The 26,038-nt window shown below is 38.1% G+C and overlaps 1 protein-coding gene across 1 annotated transcript in view; it reads left to right on the top strand.

Annotated features, from left to right (window-relative positions):
* LOC146539296 (uncharacterized) overlaps positions 1 to 21,576 on the top strand; it is a 28,794-nt gene extending 7,218 nt beyond the window's left edge. Inside the window, exons 2-10 of the mRNA XM_085185472.1 lie at positions 4,039 to 4,255; positions 4,498 to 4,543; positions 15,896 to 16,098; positions 16,364 to 16,554; positions 17,144 to 17,319; positions 17,406 to 18,058; positions 18,141 to 19,587; positions 19,689 to 19,800; positions 19,911 to 21,576. Of these exons, the coding sequence (XP_085041598.1) occupies positions 4,199 to 4,255; positions 4,498 to 4,543; positions 15,896 to 16,098; positions 16,364 to 16,554; positions 17,144 to 17,319; positions 17,406 to 18,058; positions 18,141 to 19,587; positions 19,689 to 19,800; positions 19,911 to 20,034 (3,009 nt within the window). The 5' untranslated portion in view covers positions 4,039 to 4,198 and the 3' untranslated portion in view covers positions 20,035 to 21,576. The remainder of the gene's footprint in view (positions 1 to 4,038; positions 4,256 to 4,497; positions 4,544 to 15,895; positions 16,099 to 16,363; positions 16,555 to 17,143; positions 17,320 to 17,405; positions 18,059 to 18,140; positions 19,588 to 19,688; positions 19,801 to 19,910) is intronic.
* Positions 21,577 to 26,038: the final 4,462 nt, after the last annotated feature.

The raw sequence follows: 26,038 nt of genomic DNA, 5'->3' as shown, positions 1-26,038 counted from the left end.
GCTGTAAAACTGACGCATAAAGACTCGTGTCTCAGGGACCGAGATCTAAACAATTGATATAAATTTCAGGTTGATATTCTCATGTGATAAATGACGGAACAGACGAAGAATAAAGTAATCCTATATGGTTTCCGTTTTTACCTTTTGTATCTTCTATAATGATATTAGAATTCTCAAAGCGGACTTGTCTGCCGATACGTAAAGCAAAAGTAAGAACGCATATCGAAGTAGGTAACTCAGCGGTAGTCAAGCCGGTTTACTTTCGTCAATATAACTACCTCTACGAAGGCTTCGACGCTATTGTGGAAAAGTTGCGAATAACTTATTATTCGAGAAAAGAATTGCGTTTTGAGTAGCGGAACTCAACGCCGCGTGACGCCGCCGCAGACAGTGTCTGCACCAGTCTGAACAGCGCTCGTACAGTCGAGCACGTTTGATTACACACTTGCGAATCGCGAGTGATACACGCGACTCAATTTTGTTTATTTTCTTTATGTAAAAATATATATTTTTTCGTTTGGATGCGAATACAGAAAATAGTTTTTTTTAGCTTCACGCATAAGGGAGGGTACCTTGGGGAAACTAGTTGAGATGCTCCGGTTCCCATTAAGACACTTTTATTCCTCAATTTCCACCGAATTTTTAAGGTATTGCGTGTTGAACCACGACGCCATTCTTCATTATCAGAGCGAGGAAATGAAAACATCAAATATTTTATTCCACTGACTGGGAATCCAACCCATAACCGCCGTGAGTGCACTTGCACGCTTGCGCACCTGCGCCGCATGACAGCAGCTATATCATACACTTTTGAAAGTTTCTCAAAAGCTTTATAAAAAGTAATTGTTTTCAACTTAACCGCAAGATCTCAGCTTTAGAGACCAGTAATAAAATTAGAGGAACCGCAGGGAAGTAGACGGACGCGAACTTCTGTCATTAGTTTGTTTTGTGTTTAAAGTGTTCATTCCAATAGTAATATGTGTATCTGAGCGGCGCGGCGTGCTAGCGCGCCATTGTAAGCACGTTGTGTATCAACAAGACAAAGCGTGACACTGAGTTCAACCACTCAATAGTGGTTGAACTTAATGTCTCAAAAATTAGGCGGAGAGTGAAGAACGAAGTGTTCTATCATTAAGTTTCACCATGCCTCTGCTGCTGCGGGATACAGTGCAAGTCTGAAATAAATTACTTAACCCGAAATAGGGAAATACTAATTATTGAAATAAAATATATATATATAAAAACTCGTGGACATCGCAGCGCAGCGGCATAGTGTCTGATTGTCCTCCAGAAAGTGTGATCAGTTGTATTTGCTAACAGCGGTAATCTCAGGGAGTACTGTAAGACTATAAGTTAATACGAAACAAAAATGTTTTTTTTTTTAATTTTTGAAAAAAATGGGAACGGAATTTGAAGGCTTAAATATTTACTAGTCTTAAAGTACGGGCGCGTCACGCGTCACGGTTCAGTAAAGGATGAGTACCCGTGACGGGACACCTCGCGGCGTCACTCCAGCTAATGACACGCTCTTGTATTTACAATGTTCTCGACAAAAGGGAAACAAAACGAATTGTTACGACGTGAGCCGGCTTTGTTCGCTTAATACACGCTCCCCGACCTCCGCATCCGCTTTCGCTTTCCATCCCCGCCTTTCTCTCTCCGGCATCAGTAATTGACTCGTTCCGTACGTTACCAGATGAATTTTAATTGGATTGGAACTTAAATCCAGTGTCGCAAGTTTTCAAGTAACTCTTGTTCGTATGTATGATATTTGCTGCGATCTCTTTACTTTTTATTTGTATTGTGTCGTATTGTCAATTGTGATTATTCGCACGACAACAAGCTCGCTCAGGACTCTAGTGTTTGCTGAATCAGGTTGATAGGTTGCGTAATATTCTGTTGAATAACTCAGGACGTCACAGGTTGTGAGTTCAATTTCCGCCGCGCTTAGCCTCGTCGCGGCGTTAAGTTGTGTCACTTCACTTCAGAATTATGCGGAAAGTAGGGGACGAAAGTGTTTTAATGAGAATATAGTGTCTTATAATCAGGATTAGATACATATTATTTTTTCATTTTTAGATAATATTTTTAAATCATCCAATCAATTAAGATTTACATCCAGTTACGATGTACTTCCGTCTTCCATCTTCACCTGAACCCCACGCTTTAGCTTCTTACCGGAGCGAGACAATAAGAATAATTAGTTCACATCAGTTACAACTCGGGGATTGAACCTACAACCATAGCGTCTACTCTCACTCGCTGTGTCGTTGCGAAGCGGCGCGGTGACTTCAATGATTATTTACAATTTAATTTTATACAAATTTATACTTATAATAAAATCGTAAGAGGGTCGGTATCTGTGCATGGAAGATATTTAAAAAAAAATTATTGGGAACCTTTATTAACGTAATAGAACCCGAAATAATGATTTTTAATTTTTTTTTGTCTGTTTGCCTATGCGTTTGTAGTCGCTAATCCCAGAATCGGCTTAACTGATTTAGATGCGGTTTTCACTATTGGATTCTGGCAAGTTTCCGAAAACATATAGGGTTTATTTTATTACAATCGAATCACAAATAAAAAGTTATGTCAATTTAAAGTACTTAGTTGGACAAATTTGCTAATTGCCGTAACAGTTATTCTATACAACTGCTTTACTGAATTGACTGAATCTTTAGTTTTCAATTTTTTTATTACTATTTCTATTTCAAGCGGGCGAAGCCCCGCACGGGCTCACTAGTACATAATAAAAATATAGCATAACATATCATTAGTCGTACATCGTAATAAACTGTTCACCGAATGTAAATTTGTAAACTGAATGATGTCGCTAGTACAACTTGATGTACTCGCACGTCCAGCGCGCAGGTGCATTCATTGTTGGAATACCAGATTATCATCATGTATCAGGTAAACACACGGACACAACACAATCGATTTTTCATCATCAGTCGCGTTTGACATATTGTTTAGGAAATTTCTATGAATTGTAACTGAAATGTAAATACACGAGGCATCGGGTGAACGCGACGGTTGTGGGAATAAAATGATTTCATTTATCCGCTCCGGGCAGGATATGCAATGTCTCCAAAACTACTGGTACCTAATGTTTAGTCGAACTGGAGAAATCATAACTATCCTTTTCTTACGTCCGCCTGGTGCCATCGAGCTCACAACTATAATACGTACATACATACATAATAAACACTGAGAATTATCCATCAACATTCACAACACTACAAGTACCACCAGTCAGTAGTGGAGCGAGCTGTTGATTCACACGCACAGTCTTAGCGTGGACCTACAACATCTGCTCGAGTAGGTGATGCCTAGGCACTTGGTGCGTGCGAGCGAGTTCCTGAATGTGGCACTATTGTAGCTTATTTAAGAAACGAAGCTAGTCGTGTGGTGCAGGGGCACTAGAGTGTGAGTTTGATTCCTATTTGAGAAAATTAAATAGGTATTTAGTATTTTTATTTTTATCCGTGTCAAGGGGAAGGTCGGGTGCCACAATTTGGCGGAAAGTGGGGAGCGGAGTGTCTCTTAACACTAGGCTCCCTCTGCCCACTCTGCTACGTGCGGGATGCAGCGTGAAGCTGGTCATCAAATGGAACTAATTGTGTTATGTATGATATATGACACATACTAATTACTCGAAATAAGTTCATTTGCAGATATAACATATTGACATTCCAAACACTCTAAATTTGAATTCACTAGCTCTTAACATGTTACATTACTTCTATTAAAGCTTGCATCCATATCGCAGTGGGCCGGCGTCAGACTTTAAGCACGTTGCTCGCGGGTTCCAACCCTAAGAGGGGAATAATTATATTTAATTTAGAGTTTCACTCCCACGCTTTGGCAGAAAAAGCAGACGATAAGTTTCTTCACTCAACTCATACTCAAGTTTCCAACATTTGGTGGAAAGTTAGCAAAGTGTCGTAACACTAACTTCCTACCTACTAAATTTCTATAACAATCCGCAGAATTTGCAACAAGAATCTATAACAAAAAATATTTATTTTGTTTCAGATGGACGCCCTTACGCTAGCGATATTCTAACTAATTTTAAGATATCCTAAGTGGTCATCGGCATATAACTTGATCAGAGATGGGCGGCCAGCGTACGCACCGCCGCCGGCTGCTGCGCCTGTCGTAGTCCTCGAAGCACGGAGTCTGCCTGTCTCGCAGGATGGCTGACGACAACACTATCATAGAAGGCACTGTCAAATTTCGGGATGGCAAGAAGGTAGGTATCCTGAATCTAGTAGAGCAGACAGAGGGAACCTAGTATTAAGAAACTCCGATATCTACACACTGGCCAATTTTCGAGACATTGCGAATAGCAATTCAATGCTTTACCTTGATACCAGAGCGAGGAATGAAAGATAATTAATTTCCCAGAATGGGAATCGAATCCACAACCGTTGCCTATACAATCTGCCACGATATCTAAAGTACGTCTATATTAAAGATCCTATTTGTCCACAGTGGAAGTCGCGATGGTGCGTCATGCGGAAGCTGTCCCCAGTCGCAGGTAGGCGAATACATTTTCATAGTAATATTTAGTTTAGCCGACTCGACTGCCTTACTGTCTTTGTCAACACCAGGCCGAGTGGAACGCCGAAAGGTAATTACATTTCATATTACTGTTAATTAATTATTTATTAGTAGGTTTAAGCAGCCTTTACTATCCAAGCTTCTCTCTCTACCTAGTCCAAGTACTACGCACCCTTGTAGCGTCTCCCTTGTTCGTGCGGTAACAGATATTCATAATGTAACTAGTGACTGACTCACATCTGTAACTTTTACTTGAGTATTAGACATTATATATTATAGATTGCTTTTAGCTATGCGTTGATATATTTTACTTTTCTATTTATATCAACAGAAAAGGAATGCAAATAAAATACAAAGTGGGGAATAGAGCGTCTTAACACTAGGTTCCCTTTGCCTACCGTGTTGTGTGCGGGATGCAGCGTGAAGCTGATTTGAATCTAACAACAAGTTCTAAATTCCTTACTTTATTGAGAGTTAGTAGTTTAGAATTAATTTTAAATTAAATAACTTTCAATTGACCTAGATACTCATATTATACACGTCCGTTTATACCTACACGTCAAAGTCGGCTCAGTAGAGCCTGATAAAACTTGAACAGTTCTCTAAGATGGACTATAGGAATATATTTTTAAAATAAAAAGTCAGACGCTTAGACCCAGACGACTTTTAGGTTACGAGAAATTTGTGAAGAACATACATTTTCGCAGCCTATTATTTACTTAATTTCAAAAGTAGGGGTCCTTCTCTGGTATTCACGGTATAAGCGTGAAAGTACTTATGTGCTTAGAAATATGTTTAATATTGGAACCCACGACCGAGCAGCGGTCTCCACAGCCACTCGATAATTGAACATGTACGACCTGAACAGTAATTACGAGGCATTAGCGATGCAAGACGCAGCCGGCGCGCGGGGCGCGGGCCGCGGGCGACGGGGGCGGGTGATGATATATATATACGAATACATACAATATATGATTTAATTAATGTTTGTAATTTTTCCATTTTTTATAGTTCCAGATGTGCCATCTTAGATTCGCTACTTTCTAAAGTAATTTAACGAATATACCATACAAAACGCATTGAATTCCGCCATTTAACAACGCAATGCCTCAAAAATTCGGCGAAAAATAGTTTCCCAAGTTCACTTTGCTTACCACGCTATGTGCGGGATACAGCTTGAATCCAAAATATATTATAGATTTAAGTACAACACACCGTTTTATAAATTTTATAATTTTATTTTATTTTATAAATTAAGTACAATAAATGAATACTGTAGTAACAATTAAAAATCTAATTAAACCATAAATAACTTTAAATAATAATTACTTCATATATCACATTTCATTCTATTGATAGTTTGTTAATAGGAAGACTCGATTTAATAAGTCGATAATGAGCGCGGTCGACTCGATTAATTATGTAATGGAAATGGCACACAGATTACTACTAGACTAGACGACCAGTTGTTTTCTGAGGCTTTTGTTGTGTTCCCGCTTTTCCCCGCATACAGCACGGTGGAGGTGGACAAGGGGCACTTACTGACGTGCTTTTCGGAATATGGTCTTGGACGTCGGAACTTAACGCCGCGTTTTGTCTTGTTACTAAAGCGATGAAGAGAACATAATTCATTGGAGCCAGAACCGATGCGTTTACAGTTACGTTTTTTCATAATTTACATTACTTTACATTGGTCGTCTACTCTGCTGTGCTATATGTGATATCATTAACATTTTCTTGATTAATTAATATTGGTATTTGTGACATTGGTAAGTTCTATTCACACTAGTACTATTTGCTCTCTCTGAAAACGAGGCAAAGCGCAGTCTTGAGAACCTCCACTCAACACGCCCAGAGAATTCGGCGGTAAGTGGACAACGGAATTGCCCTGATAGGAATGGAGTGTCTTAGCACCAGGTTCCCCGGTTCCGTGTGCACCTCCCGTGAGGCGTGACGCTCGCCGTGAAGCTTAACTGTAAACGCGAAACTTATGTGTTCGATAATCTTTATTTTTGTTTTCATGTTCTAGAAGAAGAAACGCGGCGTTTAATTTCGCATGTACACACAAAAAAAGAAACACCGTAACACTAGGCTCCCTCTGCTTACCCTGTTATGCGAGAAATAACGTAAAAAATATTTTCTTTATAAAATTTGGTCTTATTTTCATTGAAAGCAATAAGAAACATTTGAATTTGAATCCTTAGTATCATCTAACAAATGCAGCCATACCTCGAGTAGTACGGAGCTACAAAGGTGACGCTCGTTCCAGTTCCAGAAGCACCTCCACCGAGGTAGTGGAGAGTGTAGAGTGTAGAGTACTCTGCTACAATTTCAACTTGTTTTGAACAAGACGTTTAATTTTTTTTAGCTTCCCGCTGTATCCCGCACGAAGCAATGTAACTTAAGAAAGGCAAAGGGCATTTAGAAATTCAGTGTAACCTCGCTTAATTCTCCATTCTCTTCTTTTCGTGTGTTAAATAAAATTTAATCATTTCCCTTCGCTATCGAACTCGCTACCGTGTCTCACTGTGCCACAACGGACTCAACGTAATAAACCACCTAAACCATGCGGGTTTACTTATTAAATACTAGCGGACGCGCGCAGTTTCGCTTGCGTATTTAAGTGTAATAAACCAAGAAACATGTGTTTAATGAAATATTTTTAAGAGTCTAAAAGAGTCGGTGCCGATTTAAAAACTTTTCCATACAAATTTTCAACCCCTATTTCCCCCCTTTAGGGTTATAATTTTTCAAAATCCCTTCTTAGTAGATGTCCAGATTACAAAAGTAAACATCTGTCCAGTTTTCACGTTTCTACGCACAGCAGTTACGGCTGTGCGTGCGTCTTACCTCAGTCAGTGAGGACAAGTCCTTTTATATATATAGATAACCCAATATTTGTATGAATTTAAAGTAAATTTGCATGTCTATCTATCATTTATAGGCGTCGCGTCGTGGTGTGCATGGGCACAAGGGAGTGAGAGTAACGCATCGGTTGTGGGTTCGATTCCCATTGGAGGGAATGAATTATTAATTAATAATATTTTAATTTTTTCGGTTTGATATCTAGGCAAAAAGTCCGGTGTTGAGTTTCGCCACTCAACACGCAATGCCTCGAAAGATTAAAGGGCGGCAACGCACCTGTAGCACGGGGTCGTGGGCGGCGGCGCTCACCATCAGGTGACCCGAACTCTCGTTTGCCTTGTCCTTTTTCCATAAAAAAAAATTATTCGACGATAAATGAGAAACAAAGTGTCTTAACGTTAGGTTCCCTCTGCCCCTTGTGGGCAACGTATATTCTGGCGAGATGTTAATAAGACGAGACCTTGTATTCAACTCATTTATTATATATTTAATTTGGTTATTTATACGCTACAAAACAATAGTGGAACATTATTTCACAATTGCATTTGTAGCGAATAAATTCAGGTTGCTGATATAGCGTGTTTATAAATAATATAATAAGACTAGTGTACTAGTGCCCTACACCCTACTAAGTCAGTATACTACTTACACATTAAATAGATACATGCGTACATGGTCCAACATCTGTTAATGAAACGCGAACATCCATTTACAGTAACGACGTGAATAGAAATGTTCGAAATGAAAGGCTTCTCTTTCTCTTACAACCATTTCAACGCGAATGGAAATATTCAAACGGTAATATGAATTTGAATGATAAATTTAATGTTCAATCGAGTGCGTCTTGGAAGTGCAGGCGACAGCGACAGCCCCCCCCCTCCTCAGAGAGAGACCTCTGCGAGCGCAGATGTCACTTGTTCCTTTTATTTTAGTTTAGAAATTGAATTCTACTTCTATTTTTATTTATACGAGTATATGTGCAATATTTTGATGTTAGTCGTGGTGTAGGGGTACGACTGTAACCTCAAGAGGTTGAGAGAGACGATTTTTAATATTTTCATTTTCCGCTCCGCTGTTTGTTCCGCTGCTCAGCACGTGATACTTCCAGAGTTCGGCGGAGAGTGATGAACGATAATATGTTAATGAGAACGGAGTATATTAACATTAGGTTCCTACGTTTTCTTTGCCTAAACTGATCTGCGCGGGACTTACTTTTCTTATGATTTAACTAATAAATTAATTTTTAACAAAAAGAAAAACCGACTTCTAACTACGAACTAAAAAGTGAAAAATAATTATACAAAGATTTTATAATTTTGAAGTCGGTGTCAAATAAAACAAACAGGCTTAGTAAGGTTGTTGTTGTTGTAGCATTAGCTTGACTTCAAAATTATAAAATCTTTGTATAATTATTTTTCACTTTTTAGTTCGTAGTTAGAAGTCGGTTTTTCTTTTTGTTAAAAATTAATTTATTTTACAATTTTTAGTGATGGGTAGATCTTAAAATGATGCTTCTTGAACGAGTGGTGATGGTGGTGGTAGTGGTTGTCAACGAGTGGTTCTGATTATTCTATGTAAAGCTTCATTTAATTAGCTATTATTTTTGTGCAAACTTATATTTTGGTATATTGACAAGAACATACATAAAACGTATTCGGCTGAATTCGGAATCTCCCTTTTTTGAAGTTGGTTGAAAATGAGAACATCCTCTTTTTTGAGATTGGTTGAAAAGAAATGCAACGATGGAATGAATGCAGGAATGCAGGAATCTCACTTCTGACATCGACTTAAAAAGTTTTTGCTTGTAACTATTACAGTATAATCAATTTTTTGCCAAAAAAAAACAAACTTTCTCAATTTTCACCGGATTCCATAATCGGAACCTAACCAAACTTTCACCAAATTATCCTTAAAGTGTATGTGTGTCCTTTCAAATAAAAAAAGAATCATCAAAATCGGTTAGCGCAACATTGAGTTATTCGGCTATTAGTCGCGCACATACCTAATGCAAATTTTAGACTTATGTGATTTTCTCATGGATACCATTGTCAGACATGGACCAAAAAAAAATGGGACCATTCGGGAAGCTTCACCTTTCAAATAAAAAAAAAATTTCAAAATCGGTTCACCCAGTCAAAAGTTATGAGGTAACAAACATAAAAAAAAAATACAGTCGAATTGATAACCTCCTTTTCTTACAGAAGTCGGTTAAAAAATAAGAAACAATCCTTTCGTGTTGCATAGTCCATTTAATGACTTCACTCTTTTACTCCACTTAATGAGAAGAAGGTAATAGTTTAGACTTAGAGTGTGTCATGTGTCACAACGAACGAACAAAACCGCAGGCAAAAGCCAGTGCATAAATAAAACCCAAAATTGAAATACTGATTGAGAAGACAAAGGAATCACATATCAGAAACGAACGTACAAAATTTTATGAATAATTTCCTTTCATTTGCACCTATCGTGGAGTGCAGTCAAATAAAGTTTGACGCGAGGTACCTCGCAGGTACCTGCGAGGGAGGGAGGGAGGGGAGTGAGAGTGTCGCGCCTCACGCTTCACGCCGCTCTCTTAAAATAATTGAGACTCTTCAATGCATCTTATATTGTTTTTGAAGTTCTCAGGCATCAAGTAGCTACGAGTACGTCTACATGACGTGAATGAGGGTAGCCAGAGGGAACCTAGTTCGCTGCGCCACGACGGCTTCTCAAAAGAATTCTCATTCTTATTATTATACCCTACGTACTCTATTGTATAATTTCATATTAGCGAGTCAAGGTCGCGGGCGTATAGGTCACACAAAGAGGGGCCCAGTGCATTGTTAGCGGCGATAAGTAGCGGCACGTGCCCCCCTCCTGGGAGAGAAGGGCAGGCGTGATAAGGGTGATAAGGACAAAGGGCGGAACAGACAGGGTTATCGGCACGCCGAGCACGCTCGGGGGTGGAGGGGTCGCAGGTTCGTACCGGTGCACGTGAATCAATCCTGATTGCCTTCATAAATATTGATGAGCGCTTAGAGGTCATCAATTCAATGATCAGGGATTATCATTAAATTGTTTTTGTAATATTACTTTGTTATTCAAATTGGCCGGTCTCTTGATGCAACCCTCTTGAACCCGAGTCAGTTACATCACTTTAGTACACCTACTGCACTCTGCACTCTGCACTCTGCTCTGTGCGGGTCGACGGAGACTTGCGTGCAGCGCTCATTAATTACCAGCGGGCTCCAGTGTGCGCTCGCTGGGACGCAAATTGCGCCACGAGCCTCTAACGATCGCGTTTTAATTCAACCCCGCATTATTTAAACGTATTAATTGGACGACGCGGCCGCTGCATAACATTTAATACCGTTTACCGCTAATTTAAATTTGAAATTATACCTACGTAATATATGGGTGTATAGAGTGTGTTCCCGTTGGTGCCGAATTACTTCCGTTGGCGGTGGCTGTTGACTGATTTTGAAATTATAACTGTAACGATCGTCACGTAAACACGGCGTGACATCAATTGACGTTACTTTGCCCGCAAATTGGATGGAATTAATATTATCATTTATATCTAATCTTTTTTTTTTTGGCGTCACGTTGTATCCCGCACGCAGTAGGGTAGACAGAAGGATCTTAGTGTTAAGAAGAAGTTCTCCATTTTCTACGGAAGTCTGGAAGCATGGGGTGTTGAATGGCGGAACTTTGCCCCGAAACCAGACCAAAGAAATGAAAATATTAAATATCCTACAACCTGTCGCGCCACGTCTGGCCGCTATTTATGTTAGCTAGTTACTAATTTTGGTATAAAATCACTTGTTGAGTCTCCCTTGTATCTCGAGTGCCAACTTGAGCTCATTACAACAAGTTAAAACTGACAAACTGAAGAGAAACAAAAGTGAAGACTGCTCTTCTATGACAGTCATATTGAAATGTCACAAAGTACCTACTCTCTTGTAGGCACTTGTCACAGGTGGTCACCGACAACGACTCCTGGCGGTGTCTCTTATATATACTAATATCTTATAAAACAAAGTCGCTTTTCGTGTCTGTCTGAACTTTCTAACTCTTCTTCTTCTAAACCACCCAACGGATTTTTATGCGGTTTTCACCATTAGGTCGAGTATTTCTCAGGGAAGGTTTATATATAGTTTATTATTTGTACATTCTTATGTAAATTAACATAAATACGATAAATGTGTCTAAAGTCGTACCCGCTGAGACACTTTGGCGCATGCGCTGCTTTAATGGTAAGTATTACATGAAATAAAATGTACGGAGTATTGTTCCTCTTAATAAGATCTACAAAAAAGTCCGCGAGAGCATATTTTTATCTTTTAAGGATAACGTGTAGTGATCATATTTCTGTCTAAAAATAGTAATTTCAATATATTTTTTATTGTGAGGGATATTTTTCCATAATGGTATTAATCCTTATCCTTTAAAATACTTTATTAATTTTCTACGTTAAACGAAGATAAAATTTGCTTTTTAAACTATTTCGAAATTGCGAATAGTTTTAGAGAAAAACGCATTTAATTGTTGACACATCACGCCGTTGACTCATCAGCTGTGCCGACTTAAGATTTACTTATCCCTTACTCTCAGCATATAAATAAGTATATTAGTTACGTTGGCCATTTAATGTAGATCAAAACTGTCTTTTACTGTTTTTTCATTTTAATAAATACTTTAGAAGTTGTTACAATATCAAAACATCCTTGCTGCGAAACGCGCCCCGCGACGTTTTGCTTATACAAGCGCGTCATGAGCAGTCATCGCATTCTACATCGGTGGTTCCGTGGTAGAATGCTCGCCTGCCACGCGGGCGGCCCGGGTTTGATTCCCGGCCAATGCATTCTATTTAATTTTCCTCACAGGCAGCCACGTAGTGCTTGCTTTTCATCAGGGACAGAATACCCTCTTCAGCATTAACCACAAGCTCGAAAAAAAAAACCCGGCTGCCTCTATAGCAACGAAGATTTAGTTAGAAGCGTTTGCACGTATTGGATAATTGGAGTTGAATGTATTATTTCAGCGCGATATATTTAGTTTCATATTTTTTGTAGTAGTTATTAGTAGGTAGGTTTTTGTTTATAATTTCTTCCGTTTAAAAATAGTCATTTAACTATCTAAAAATAGTCATTTAAATATATTTTAATAAGTACTTGAAAAGATTAGTAGCACAGATTTAAAATTACGATACCTACTAAAAAATCCTTGCCGAGTAAAACAATTGGAAAATCCTTATTGGAACTACGAAAATGCGGGTTGCATTAGAGTTTAATTAATTTTCACATTATCTTAAGTGCTTTGCAAGCATACATTATATGAATAATCCAGTAGTAAAAGCGGGCGAAGCCGCAAGGGGGTCGCTAGTATACTAATATTATAAAACTGAAGAGTTCGTTTGATTGAACGCGGTAATCTCAGGAACTAAAGGTTCAAAATAAAAATGTATTTTTGTTCATTTATTAGGGCAGACTATATGTATACCTACATCTTATTCAGTTAGACATGCGGGGCAGGAGTCGCCGCGGGAGGGCGCGTAGTTATCTCTTGCCCCTTTATTCGTACAATCATAGATAATCTTCGACATTATCTTCCCAAACAATTTTTATGTACCGTATCTAAACACTGGACCTCTGCCTGTAGCAAGGTTGCGATATGAAAAAAGTGTTGATCTGCTTTTCCTTTTTAATAAACATTCATTTATATCGAGCTAAGAGTTAAACATATCAAAAATATGGAAATGGTAGCTTCACTGAAGTGACGGGTAAATATTTTATGACCTAACTTAGTGTCCCCGTTATCTTAATAGCTTCTAGGAGTTTAGACCGCGTGAGTCGGGGCATCCATCTCAGCTCAGACCGAGTGCTTTAAGACTAAAATCTTAGTCCCAAATCAAGATTTGGTTGTAATCCTACCCTTAGAATATATTAAATAGATGTTTAAGAAATTTGCTTAGTGTCACGCTTTTTCCAGGCTTTAGATAGCAGGATAGGCAGAAACAATCTAGAGTCCAGACACTGCGTTCTATACTTTTCGCCAGGATTCGAAATAGTACGTGTTAAGTGGCGAAACTCAGCGCCACTGTTTAACTTATATACATATTTGCATTTTTGACTATTAGAGAACAATTAGACCAACAATAATACAATAGCAGTGCGTCGCGACGTGATAAGCGATCAGGCGGAAAGTCCCGACACGGCGCGGGACGAGAACGAGAACAAGTACTGCAACGTGGTGGACGAGACTGACTCCTGGCCGAAGATTTTGTTTGGACGTGTTGTTTGTTATATTTGATGAACTCGTTTAAAAAATACGCGTTATGCTTTTCTGCATAGCGAGAAAGTTAGAGCTCAGTTTTCGAGACATTGCGTGTTGAGTGGCGGAACTCCGCGCCGCGCTTTGCTTCGTTACAAATACGAGGAAATATTTCATTCCCCAAGTGGGAATCGAGCCCCCTGTGACCGTGACTACTGTTGCACGCTAATGACTCTGGCACTGGAAACTGAACCTTCTAACTCTCTATGCTCGCGGTCAGAGTTACGTCAAGCACTTAGAATATAACATATTATGTTATACAAGACTGTCAGTTATTTCCATTTCAGGCAAAGCCACATGTTAAAGCAAGTATATAAAGCTATACCTAATACTCGTAGTAAAGTTTTAAAGGGGAAAAAACCGTCCCGCGGTAGATCACTCGCGCGCCAACGGTCGCTTTGTGCGCCGCTCAGTTCGAGGGAGGCCGCGAGATAAGACACTCGACTCGTCTGAATTAGGGAAATAATAAGTACGACAAATTGCGGAGAAACTGAGATATAAAAGACTCTTTGTCCTTTTATAACGTAATTCAATAAGCCGCGGTCGCCGAGACAAGGAATGTAAACAGACCTATTTATAAGTAATACGTAATCAGGAAGATATCTCCATGAGGTACATTGGCGTAGCGACGGCTGCGTGATCTATATACATTCAATGGAATGATCATATTTGAAATATTTTTATTTCCTCACTCTGGTGAATATAAAATGCAGCGTTGAGTTCTGTACGGTAGTGTCTTAACACTACTTTGCAGGAACAAAAAAGATTTCTCAAGTTTTTATTTGATTTAATAGAGAATATATCACATATGTAGGTCTTTACTTCCTTAAAGCTGCAGTAGTACGGAGCAATTAGCATCGCCACTCTCGAGGTCGGTGAACTGAGATGTTCACGGTAGAAGAACCAATAGAGGTGGATCAACTCGCAATTTAAATTACCAACATAGTACCTACTTAGGTACATATTTTTTTACTATAAATTTAATACGAACACACATTCTCAATAAAGTTCCCAAGAGGTGCGAATTCAAGTCTGAGAAAATTTCATGCGTTTTCTAAACAAATTATTCTTTATATGTAAAAAGTTGCTACATTTTCCACTTTTCTATTAGACTAAAGCAAAAAATATTTCTGTAATTAAATTAAGATTAAATCAAAAAATCAGTCGATCAATCTTCACACTGTATTCCGCACACAGGACGGTATGCAGAGGGAACCTAGTGTTAAGAAGCGAAGAAATGGAAATATACATTTAAACAAATATTTCATTTCTTCGAGTGGGAATCGAACCCATAACCTACTGGTTAACGAGTAGGTACAATCACACTTTTGGCGCCACGACTGGCCTTTAATTTGTATTAGTTTTTAGTATTTAGTTAGGCGCCTCTCAATTGCGTCTTATCATCAATATTCTAGATTAAGAATAATTAACATCGATCAAACAAGCTATAATTAAACCACTAATTATTATTCCACGTTATCGGTCATGACGTTATACTGAATGACTTGCCTGTCCCCACGCGCCGCCCTATTTTCGAAACATTGCGACATAATTGGTAGGACTTTGTCCATCAAAGCTGATTTTTTTGATTACCCCGAATAGGGATGTCATCTACAACCATCGCGTTCAGCTAAGCTGCGGTCCCACGTCACGACGAGCTCCTAAAAAATAAATAAATGAACCCTAAAACTCGGTAACCAAACAAATGTAACTTATATAACATTATATTATTATGTATCTTTTACAAGAATAAATCACCCGTACGAGCCCTCGCTCATAAGCAAGTCCTGTACTGGAGCGCGTATCATTGCTCGATCACAAAGGATTCCGTAACGCTTATTTTCAACTTCATAAAATACGAAGAATGCACGAATCCCCTTTCTTAGGCCTACTTTTTGTGGGGATCGATGACTTTACTTTTGGGGGATCGATCTAATGGTTCTTAAACGAATGCCGCGGGCTAGATGTTTGATCGTAAAGTCATTTCTTCTATTATATAAAAGAAAAGCAGCTTTACGCAGTATTCCGTATATAGGTTACGCAGAGGGAACCGGTATCGGTTTCCCGCTATCCACATCATGGTACCACATTTGTCTGGTTACCACAGATATTCCTCTGAGTTGAACTTCTAATAACATAATATTTCTTATAGACTGTGTCCACCTGCAAGTGTATCGCGATTCCAAGGCTCGTTGGGGAGGCGCTGCGAGTAAGGCCTCACTCTCGCTTCAACAGTACCTGGGCTGCGAGGCGGGCTTCACTCTGGACAAGCATTCACACACGCTCGCGTTGTTGTGTCGAGACTTTACCGCTGTCTTGGCTTTTGAAACTCGGGAGAGACTTATTCAGTGGCAGGTAATTATATTTTTTCGTGCTATGCACCGCATGCAGCACGGTAGGCAGAGGGAACTCCGTTCCCATTTATCGCCGAATTGCTGAGGTATTGCGTGTTGAATGGCGGAAAACAACGCCTTGTTTAAAAATATACGTCTATTTTGGTAACACACGTTACAAAAATATTAATAATCCTTGCAGGAAAGGCGAGTGAAAAGTAACAATTGAACCGACAACCGTCGCGTTTACAGTCAGATATAAATCATATCTCTGTCTTAATCCATAGGTGAAAGTTGGAGGTCAGCTTGGTGAAGCTCGTCAGTACTTGGTGCTGGTAGGCTCTCCGAGTGGGTCCGGCGCAGGCAACAAGCGGCTGGCGGCCGGACCTGCCCGCTTGCATCTTCACCATCGACGCTTTGCGCTCACATCTGGTGTGCCGCCGCGGCTTCTGGGCGTCTGGGAAATTGCTCATCTGAGGTATATTAAATAATATATTATATTTCACAGCAAATCTATTTCCATTCTAATATTATAAAGCTGTAAAGTTTATTTGGTTAAATATGCTATGTATTGTGTAATGTATTTAATAATATGTGGCCTTCGGTCAGTGTTTCTTAAGGTATTTAGATAGTCTCATACGTCATTCTCAGTTATTTCCATTTTACTATGACACCAAGCCGCAGGTTAAAATATGCAGTTTTTTAATTTACTTCAATTTTTTTTTTAAATTGAATTACATCCAGACATAATTTAAATGTGCCAATAATACTTTAATATATAATGTACTAGTTAGTAAAGCATAAATTATAGTGTTTGGTCATTAAATATAATTATTTTCATCAGCTTAATGTGTTTAGATTTATTCAACCATCCACGTAAATATATGTACATATGGCTTTTCAGCCTTAAAATTCGAACTTAAAACATATTTAACACGATACATAAATTAGTTCACAAATATACATACTAATTTAATACAAACAAAACGGAAGCTATAATATTTATTATCATTCAATCTGAAAAGTAATCAGATCCACATATTTACATTACTTGTTTTATTATTTAGACGGTACGGCGTAGTGGATGGCCGATTCTGCTTCGAGGGCGGTTCACATTGTGGTAAGGGCGAGGGCTTGCATGTGTTGGTAACTGATCAGGCAAATGAAATATCAAGAGACTTCGAGCTTGCATCCAGAGGCCAACTGTCTCCTAGAAGAAGGCCTTCGGGGTTCAGAAAAGATGGTAGGGGTTTTTTTAACAAATTTCTTTCTATAGGTAACTTTAGCCCTACAGTGATTAGTAATGTATTTTTATTTGTTTCAAAACAGGTACACAGAGTCCACATTCTCAAAAATCCCTAAAAAAATCAGATATAAGAAGATTGGAACTGAACACAATAGATAGATCATTGCCGCCAATTGATATGAGGCTCTATGAAGATCCTTGTAATGACGACATGGGGGCAATATCTCCTTACTGGCCTTCCGCTGAGCGAACGCAGTTTCCAGATATGGGGCTAGGGGATACGGTGTCTGTCAATGAGACATTTGATAGCGCAGATATGGCTCCTTGGAATGGAAACGGAAATGTTATGTTAGAAAGATGCATGAGTTGTATATCAAAATTAGGTGCTTTATCAAGATCATCGACGGCTGCACTGACACCAGGAGCCAAGCATTTTAGTCCTGCGTGGACAATGGAGGCGTTAGATGAAAGTGAAGTTGGGACGACTGAGGATGTTTCAAATAATGAAGCGAATATTAGTGCAAAAAAACCCGAAGAATTTTGCCGATGTTCATCAGATCGACCTCCGGAGCGTCCACCAAAACCTATGAAATTAGAATTAAATCTAACAAAGAAACCCCCAATGCCTTTACCAGTGCGGTCGTTTAGCCATACCCAATTATCAGCTATAGGAGAAAATAATTCAAGCATAGGTCCATATGAAAATTATGATGTTCCAAAAATACCTTCAACTGAGGTAAAGTATTTACTTACTAAGTATTTTAATAGTTTTTCTTTTCTGTCTTTTGCATGTTTTAATTATATTTCATAATTATTAGGTGGAAGGAGAATACTATGATACTCCAAAGAGACTTAAGGAATGTCTTAATAATGAACTTTTCAAGATAACCAAGAGTTCTACTTCAAACACTCTAATATTAAAGAAACCTTGTGGTTGTCTTCTTAAATTAGGAAAAAAGGCAAAAAAGCCGGTCGTTATTGATACAGACGAAAATTTTCAACCTCCGAATTGTCCATGCCAAAGGGTAACAGACTGGGCCAATAACTGGATAAAGCTTCCATACTGTAAAAGAAATACCGATGAAAAAGAAGTTGCAACACCTAACAATGATAATATTACAGTCAACAATAGTGACCGAACTGCTCTGTATGCAACAGTAGATCTTTCTCGCAAAACAAAAAGAAAAACATCTACAGAGGTTTTTTCGACTTCTAACAATTTAATGAAACGTAGTCTTGATTCAAGATCATTTGAGATCGATGAAGGTCCTTACGCAAATTATGAAAATCTTAATTTTGCATTATCTTTAGAACATTATGAAAACGCTAAAGATTTATTGCGCAAAGCAGGAGTAACACAATCTGAACTTGATGCACTTAGCGTTAATTTAAAACCAATAATGGGATTTACGTCAATTAGCTGTAAAAGTATGTGTTCTAAATGTGGACATTTTAAGGAAGGTAAAGAAATATCAAAGGACAGAAAAAATTCTAATGATGAATACTTAATGATGGAACCAAAATCATTGGAAAGCAATAAATTTGAATCAGATAAACTATTACCTTCGGGATATACACCCATGTCACCCATAGGTAGTTTTGGTTTCCATACATTAAAGTATCCTGCTAAAAATCCTATTAGTAGATTATTAGACGAGAAATCTGCAAGTAATCCGACTTTATGTGGTCCTGAAGAAACTAGAACAAACACAATATCCACAAGCGATCAGGTGGAATTGCGGGCGCCAGGACACCAACGAGCAGAATTTCGTAAAAGGTCAAGTTCAGCTGATTCATCAAGATTTCTTGATGATGTGAAAGAATTTGATGGCAGTGTCGGTAGTCGTGGATCTGCATCTTCTATTGAAACTCTGCGTGATATTGGTGCTAGGGAAGCAAGCACTCCTTGTGACTGTGCAACCAGTAAGCATTCTGACGCCGATAGTTCCGAAGCTTCCAAAGCTAAAGGCATAACAGTAACGGCTGGTGGTAACCGAGATTCTTCAAGCTCAAACGATTCAGGTGTTTCCAGTTGGTCTTTGCGTGGGGAAGCAGCACCAGGGGCTGCCGATTTTGAATTACCAGCAACTACTGCAGCCACTCGACGGCGTTATAGAACTGTTCGACGCGCTACTGATTCACCTCGTGGTACTCCTCCGCGTAGATCTCGATCTTCCGGAGGAACAAGAAACTCACCGCCTGCTACGCATAAATGTTGCTCCGCCGAGGCGGAGGTTCCAGTGATAATTGTTAAACCATTAAGAGGTAATTCTTAAATTCTTTAAGCAATCGTATTATTTTTTTTAAGTAGGTATTTTCTATTTGTTTTTTTACGACGACATTGCTAATATTTTTTTACGACCTAGGTGTAATGGACACACATAGCACATCCAGTGGCACATCGGACATGTCAGACTACATTGAAACTTTATCGATCTGTTCCTCACATTCTTCATCAGATACTCCCATTACAATGAGGTGAGCTTTTAAATATTCTAGGTTTTTATTTTATAAGCAGCATTATTTTAGAAGTTATTTAAAATTATAAATTTAATTTTGACTAATCGAATTCTCTTTCAAATTGGCAGGGTAATGCGTCAAACAACGAGTACTCTACGACCTCGTTCAGGAAAAGAATACCAACCGCTGGCGCCGCGGCTTGCGGCTGGTCTACGATCGACTCAGCCACACTTATATTCAAATTTACCTTAGAAGAAATTTGATAATTCAGAATTGGTGACATGATTTAAATCAATCATATAAACTTAAATCCTTATTTGTACCTAATGTAACTATCAAATATAATTTCAATTGAAACTGAAATTGTCAATAGTTTATTGTTATATTAAATCACTACGAGCGTACTCTGATTATAATAATTAGAAAGTTAAGTGCGAAAATTTTATACTCTTTTTTATGGTTACTTATTTTTACTTCACTAGTCATATTGCCTTACGTAACTCTAGTCCCAGGAGCAGCTGAGAGTAACCGACGATATCCCAAGTCACATGTACCTCTTTATGTATGTTACTGCTTGTTTGTGAAGGCCTGTCATCATTTTGTCTTAAGTATGATCCGTCCAAGGTCTATCTCGAAGAGTGCCAATTTTCGTGATCATTTCTGTCCTCATGTAATATTAGATTGTCATATTATATATCTCTAAAAATGTAGCTTCAGTTACAATTGCATCATTTAAAAACATTCCACGGATTTCGGTTAAATTATGTTCTCTTTATCATAATTTAGTTTTTCTATTTAAAAGAAGTATGTGAGACTTGTTACATTAAGTATATTCACAAAGATCGATAATTATCAGTAAGAAGTTGTTTCTATCATTGTATTCGCAATATGAGCTTAGAACAATAACATATGCATGTCTCTTTAAGGTTTTGGTATCGATTTATAAACTTAATGACCTTTATACCGATCCGTTAACAATCAAAGTAGGGATAGCCTCTGTCTGTTGAAGGAACATGATCACAATACAGATGAAGCAAATGGTCGTTAGTGATAATATACGGGCAAGTGTTAGTGATAAATAATATACACTAGCTTTATTATAGGATACAATTTACGCTCCGGAACAATGTAAAACAATTTGTGATGGCCTTTTTATTTGAACAGTGCCAAAGATGTATGTTACCGGGTTCAAAATTGTAACATAATAAAATAATATATTATGGGAAAAACTATACGAATTACATAACAGGTTAAATAAAATAGTTGATAACAGATCGCAGCGCTCGGAAACACAAGCCTAAGATCCGCCAAATTTATAATCTTACTTCTAGTCATTTTTACTAATTATAATTATCTATATTTAAATGGCGAATGATGTATATAGAACTATTTAGAGATATAAATATTATTGTAAATGAATTTATTCTCTACGTACAACGACTTTCTCGTTTTTTTATTTGTTATGATGATGATATTTTGATATTTGGAGTTTATTTAAGAATATTTAGTCTGAAGTTCTTTGGAACTGTCGACGGCGTCACGGCATCACGGCCTCAAGGCGTCACGGCGTCCCGTCGCGTGCTTCGACGTGTCGTCAACTCACTATAGCAATAAGCAGTGCAACTGAAGGTGATCCCTTGTAATATATATATACGATAAAAGTTAGGGTAAGCTGTTGAGCGCGAGGTTGAGACTGGACTTGCAAGCAGGTTGTTTAGACTTTACGCTAGAATGAATTTATAACTAAAGTAATGTTAATATCTCCAATTTCTGAATAAAAACAGAATAAGTACATTTGTTGTTTTTCTCATCTCTTTAATCAGTTATTAGAGGAAGATGAATGTAGACATCGAGACGCGGAACAAAAGCTCCAAATAATGACGACGAAAAATTTGCTGCTTATCGTCTTCACAGTCGACAAAGAAAAATCGCTCTCTAAAATGATGAGCTCCTTAAAAGGAAAACATGTTAATTAACGATGAATCGTGAGACGGTGTCTTGTCGCATTCAGCAGAACAATTCCGCGCATTTACTGTTGGCTTCTTGATTAAAATCCAATATGTAATTCATCAAAGTCAATTAGGGAAATTGTAGATAAGATTTTGCTCACGGATTCAAATTTAGCTAGCTGATAACAGAATATGTGGAATTAAGTGGTGCTTTATTTTAATTTAAGGAAAACTACTGGGTAATGTATTCATAGGTAAGTAATTAATATAATTACTTTTATAAATTTATTTTCAATCAATTCGCACACACCGCACATTTGTGAGACTGCTTTATTAGCATTAGGATTAAACTTAGCCTTATATTGGGCGAACCCTCGGCGGCCTTAAAATATTTCACAGGATTAAATATGATATATTGATTCTTTCCATTTTGGACTAGACTAAAATGTATTGTTAATAATTGCATTGCAATTGAAGAATCTCATTGTGTTATATTTTTAAATAAAGTACACTAAAACTAATCTTTATTTACGTTAGCTTCACACTTACCCCGCACAAAATAGTTTCTCTGTAAGATCTGTAAGCTATCAGCATATAAGAACTGTCCACGCAACCCATTGTACGCACCTTTCTTGTCAGTCTTAACACTAGGTACCTACCCAGGTTCTACCTATCCTGCTATATGCGGTGCAGGTGCATGCAGTGTATAAATAAAAAAATAATTGTTAAAATACCAAAATAATACGTATGACGTCGCTAGAATAAAAACCAGGAACTTTGTGCGTAGCGTTAGCAACAATTCGTAATCTCATACAATCTATCTTTACTAATTACGTACATCGTCCTTCATTTATTAAATACCTGTTACATTTGATTGATTTGTGCTAAAAGTGCCAAATACTTTTTATGACATTATCATGTTTTCTAATCGCACGATAGCGACTATCTGTTGCTGCACATGTCGTGATCGCCTGTCGACTTACTACCTCAGTCGATAACATTCTATGTTTATTGTTTACTAATTGACGCCCGTAGCTTCGTTTGCGTGGACTTTAGGGCCCTTGCCGTTGGTACCGATTTTTACTAAAAAAGGGAATAAAAATACCATCCCTTGTCAATTTTGCAACCATTAGGTACAATCGAAAGACACTCTGTCAGGTCACTTTACACGCTTGTCAGGTTTGTCTCACTGAACGATTCCTCTTCTTCTTCTTGTAACAAAAGCAAACGATCTGCCTGCCTCAAATCGCGTCTCTCTTAACTGTATTGAACTTGGAAGATGACGATTTCATAGCTTAATCGGCCCATACAATGGTGAATGATTGCACAATCTTTTACCTTCGGTGTTACCAACTATAATCAGTTTTGCAAGGCTGTCTTCGCTTCTCCGCATTGTGTGGCTAATTCGTCTTGTCATCTCCCAGTAGTGTAAGCATGGGCGTACAAGGCGGTCAACGATATACTCGTATATATAAGTACAAAGAGTGCAGATTGTTTTCCAGCTCGGTCTCCTATCAGCACCTTCGTATTTAGTCTGTTCTGTGAGTCTGACGCTTCTACTTCTTGCCTCGAGTTACTGAAACAGGTCATGTATGTCTTTTATGGATGTTGCCAGAAGGACGGTGGCATCAGCATATCGAAGGTTTTAAATTTTCCAATCACCTGTAGGGAAGCTAACGGGGAATGTATTTTCCATATATCTTTAAAAAAGTGCAGGGACAAAACCGGACTATTAGATATAAAAAAAATAAAATATTAATCATAATTTTGAATTAATTTTTGCATTTCATTACCCTAAATGATTTTAATGTAAATAAAATAAATTAGCTTTACACTGTATCCCGCACATAATAGCGTATGCAGAGGAGAGTGTTAAGACACTCATAAAAATATTACTGTTTTATTGTAATTGTTTTATTATGATTTCTTAATAAATTGGGAAAACCAAAAATTAAATTATTTACTATTAATAAGCGTAAGTCATCGCGAGCAACGAGATCTGAGATCATTATTATTAATTCGAATGTGAGGTTAATGCTGTTACCCCTACTGGCTTTTACAGTAGCACCGGATGGTAAGGGAAGAATACTCTGTCTCTAACAAATTGCAAACACTATGTGGCTGTTTAAGAGGAGCCGTCGACAGCATGGGCGCCTCACATGGGATTTACATTCAGGTCACTTACGTTCACTCCCATGTCACTTTGTTTATTCATTAATCGGTTTTTTAATATATAAAAAAATATGTTTAGAACTATAATTATAGCAAGTATAAAATTTAGCAAAATGAGATGACCAGCACTGAATGCGATGATTTTTTTGTTTTAATTTTATCGCTTTGGTAGGACAAAGTTAAAATTTTTTTTAATTCAGTATATACCGTTAATATATACTCGTACCTATAAAAAACCCTATGAAAACTTTACTTTTATCTATTGCAATAGCAAATAAATATATTTATTTTGGAAGATAGTGTGAAGGTAAGAAAAATAATTATTTTACATAGCAATGAGTGGCGTGGCGCAGCTCACCACACCCAACTGCGAACTGCGACGGTTATGGATTTAATTCCCACTCGAGGTATAAATCCCTCAGAGGTATGATTTCCTCTTCCTGTAAAATGCGTGATACAGCGTGAAACGAAAAAAAATATTATAAAACAACATAATTAAGTTTTTAGTTTAAATTTCAACAGCAGGTGCCGGTATGCGATAAGCGTGTAACTGATAACGGGCGGCGGGCGGCATTGTGCGCGCGAAGTGCTCTCCTCATTATTGAATTTCAATTGCAGGCATCACCGGCGTCCGCGGAACACTAAATACTTTGCTTTTAGCTATTTCTGTTTGGTAGATACCTACTGGGCTTGTTTATTTGAATTTTTAGAGAAAAACCGGGTCCTCGTAGCGGTACAAGGCTGTACTGGGTTTCATCTCCACCCCGGGAGTGAAATATTTAATATTTTCATTTTGTTATTCTGGTAGCATGGCAAAAAAGTGGAGAATAAGATTGTCCTTATAGGGACGTTCCCGTCCCTGCTGTGCGGAATACAGCTGGAAGCTTTATAGTAAAAAAAAATCGGCTAAATGCAAGTTGAACTCGCATTCCGCGACAATTTCTTTATGTCAAAAAGAAGTACAATTTATAAAAGTAGAAAAACCTAAGCTTGCGGACGTGTGCACACATTGTATATGAAATTGACTACAAATATAAGTTTGCAATGATTTATTTATTGTATAATGATTTGTTGTCACAGGCGGCAGGCACGTAGCAGGGCACCAAGAGAGCACATCATTTTAAGACATTATACATTCAGTTCCCCCCTCTCTGCCCAAAGTTAGTTTTCTTCACGCGAGTAGGAATCGAACCGGCATCCATCACATGCACAGTCAGACGCTGTGCTGTTACGGTTAGTCCTTTTTCCATTTGGAATAAATAAAATAATTTTTTTTATATTATTTCACAATTTCAAACATAAAACAATTTTATCTTTTAATATTAATATGTGGCAAGTACGTCTGGCTGAGCGGTGCTCGTCACTGTAGTGTCATCGTCGTAACAAAGCTTAATGTGTTCTTAACGGCACACTAAACGGGATGCCTTTACGACGCCCCTTTAGCTTCTACAATTACACCAGGTTTCTCTCTATAATAAAAAGTAAAAATATCTGTTAAAAGTTTAAATATATACTTTTATTAATGGACTACGATTTGTACCTTTTATTATTAAAATATTTTTTTTAGCATTACGGAGCGGAACTCAATGGTGCGATTTAGCATGTACGACCAGATAGAGTAAATAATTAAAGTATTTCGTTCTCTGTACTTCATTTCCAGTGAATACCGAACCCGCAACCGTCTCGTTTACAGACGACCCTGTGCCGCTGTGCCGCGACGACCTCAAGTAGCAATTATAGAACAGAAGTATACATTAATACATCTGACACCTGTAGGGGTTTTTTCATTTTCTAGCTCGGGAACGAGGAAAAGCACTGCGTTGAGTTTTACCACTCAACATATATTGCCTCCAGAATTCGGCAGAAAGTGGGGGACTCAAGTATCTTAATGAAAAAGGAATAGGGTAAAACCGGGATAGATGCCGCAGTGGGATAGATGCCCCATTTTCAAAATACCTAACTTCCCGAACTCGCGACAAAAAAATAATTGTACAAGCAGGAGCCACAGTCTTCCCGCACCAAAGTTATTCACGGACATTCGTGCAATGAGGACGCGTTTAGCACATTTTAGTAAATATCTCCGCGGCGAAATTCGCGAACGCGTCAAAGATTTAAAGGTTAATATTTTGCGTTGT

Source organism: Heliconius melpomene, chromosome 5 (assembly GCF_056956725.1).
Source record: "Heliconius melpomene rosina isolate 202511_hmr_F chromosome 5, ASM5695672v1, whole genome shotgun sequence".
NCBI classification, from domain to species: domain Eukaryota; kingdom Metazoa; phylum Arthropoda; class Insecta; order Lepidoptera; family Nymphalidae; genus Heliconius; species Heliconius melpomene.
The sequence above is the reverse complement of the archived record's forward strand: the minus strand, read 5'-3'. Positions and strand labels throughout refer to the sequence as shown.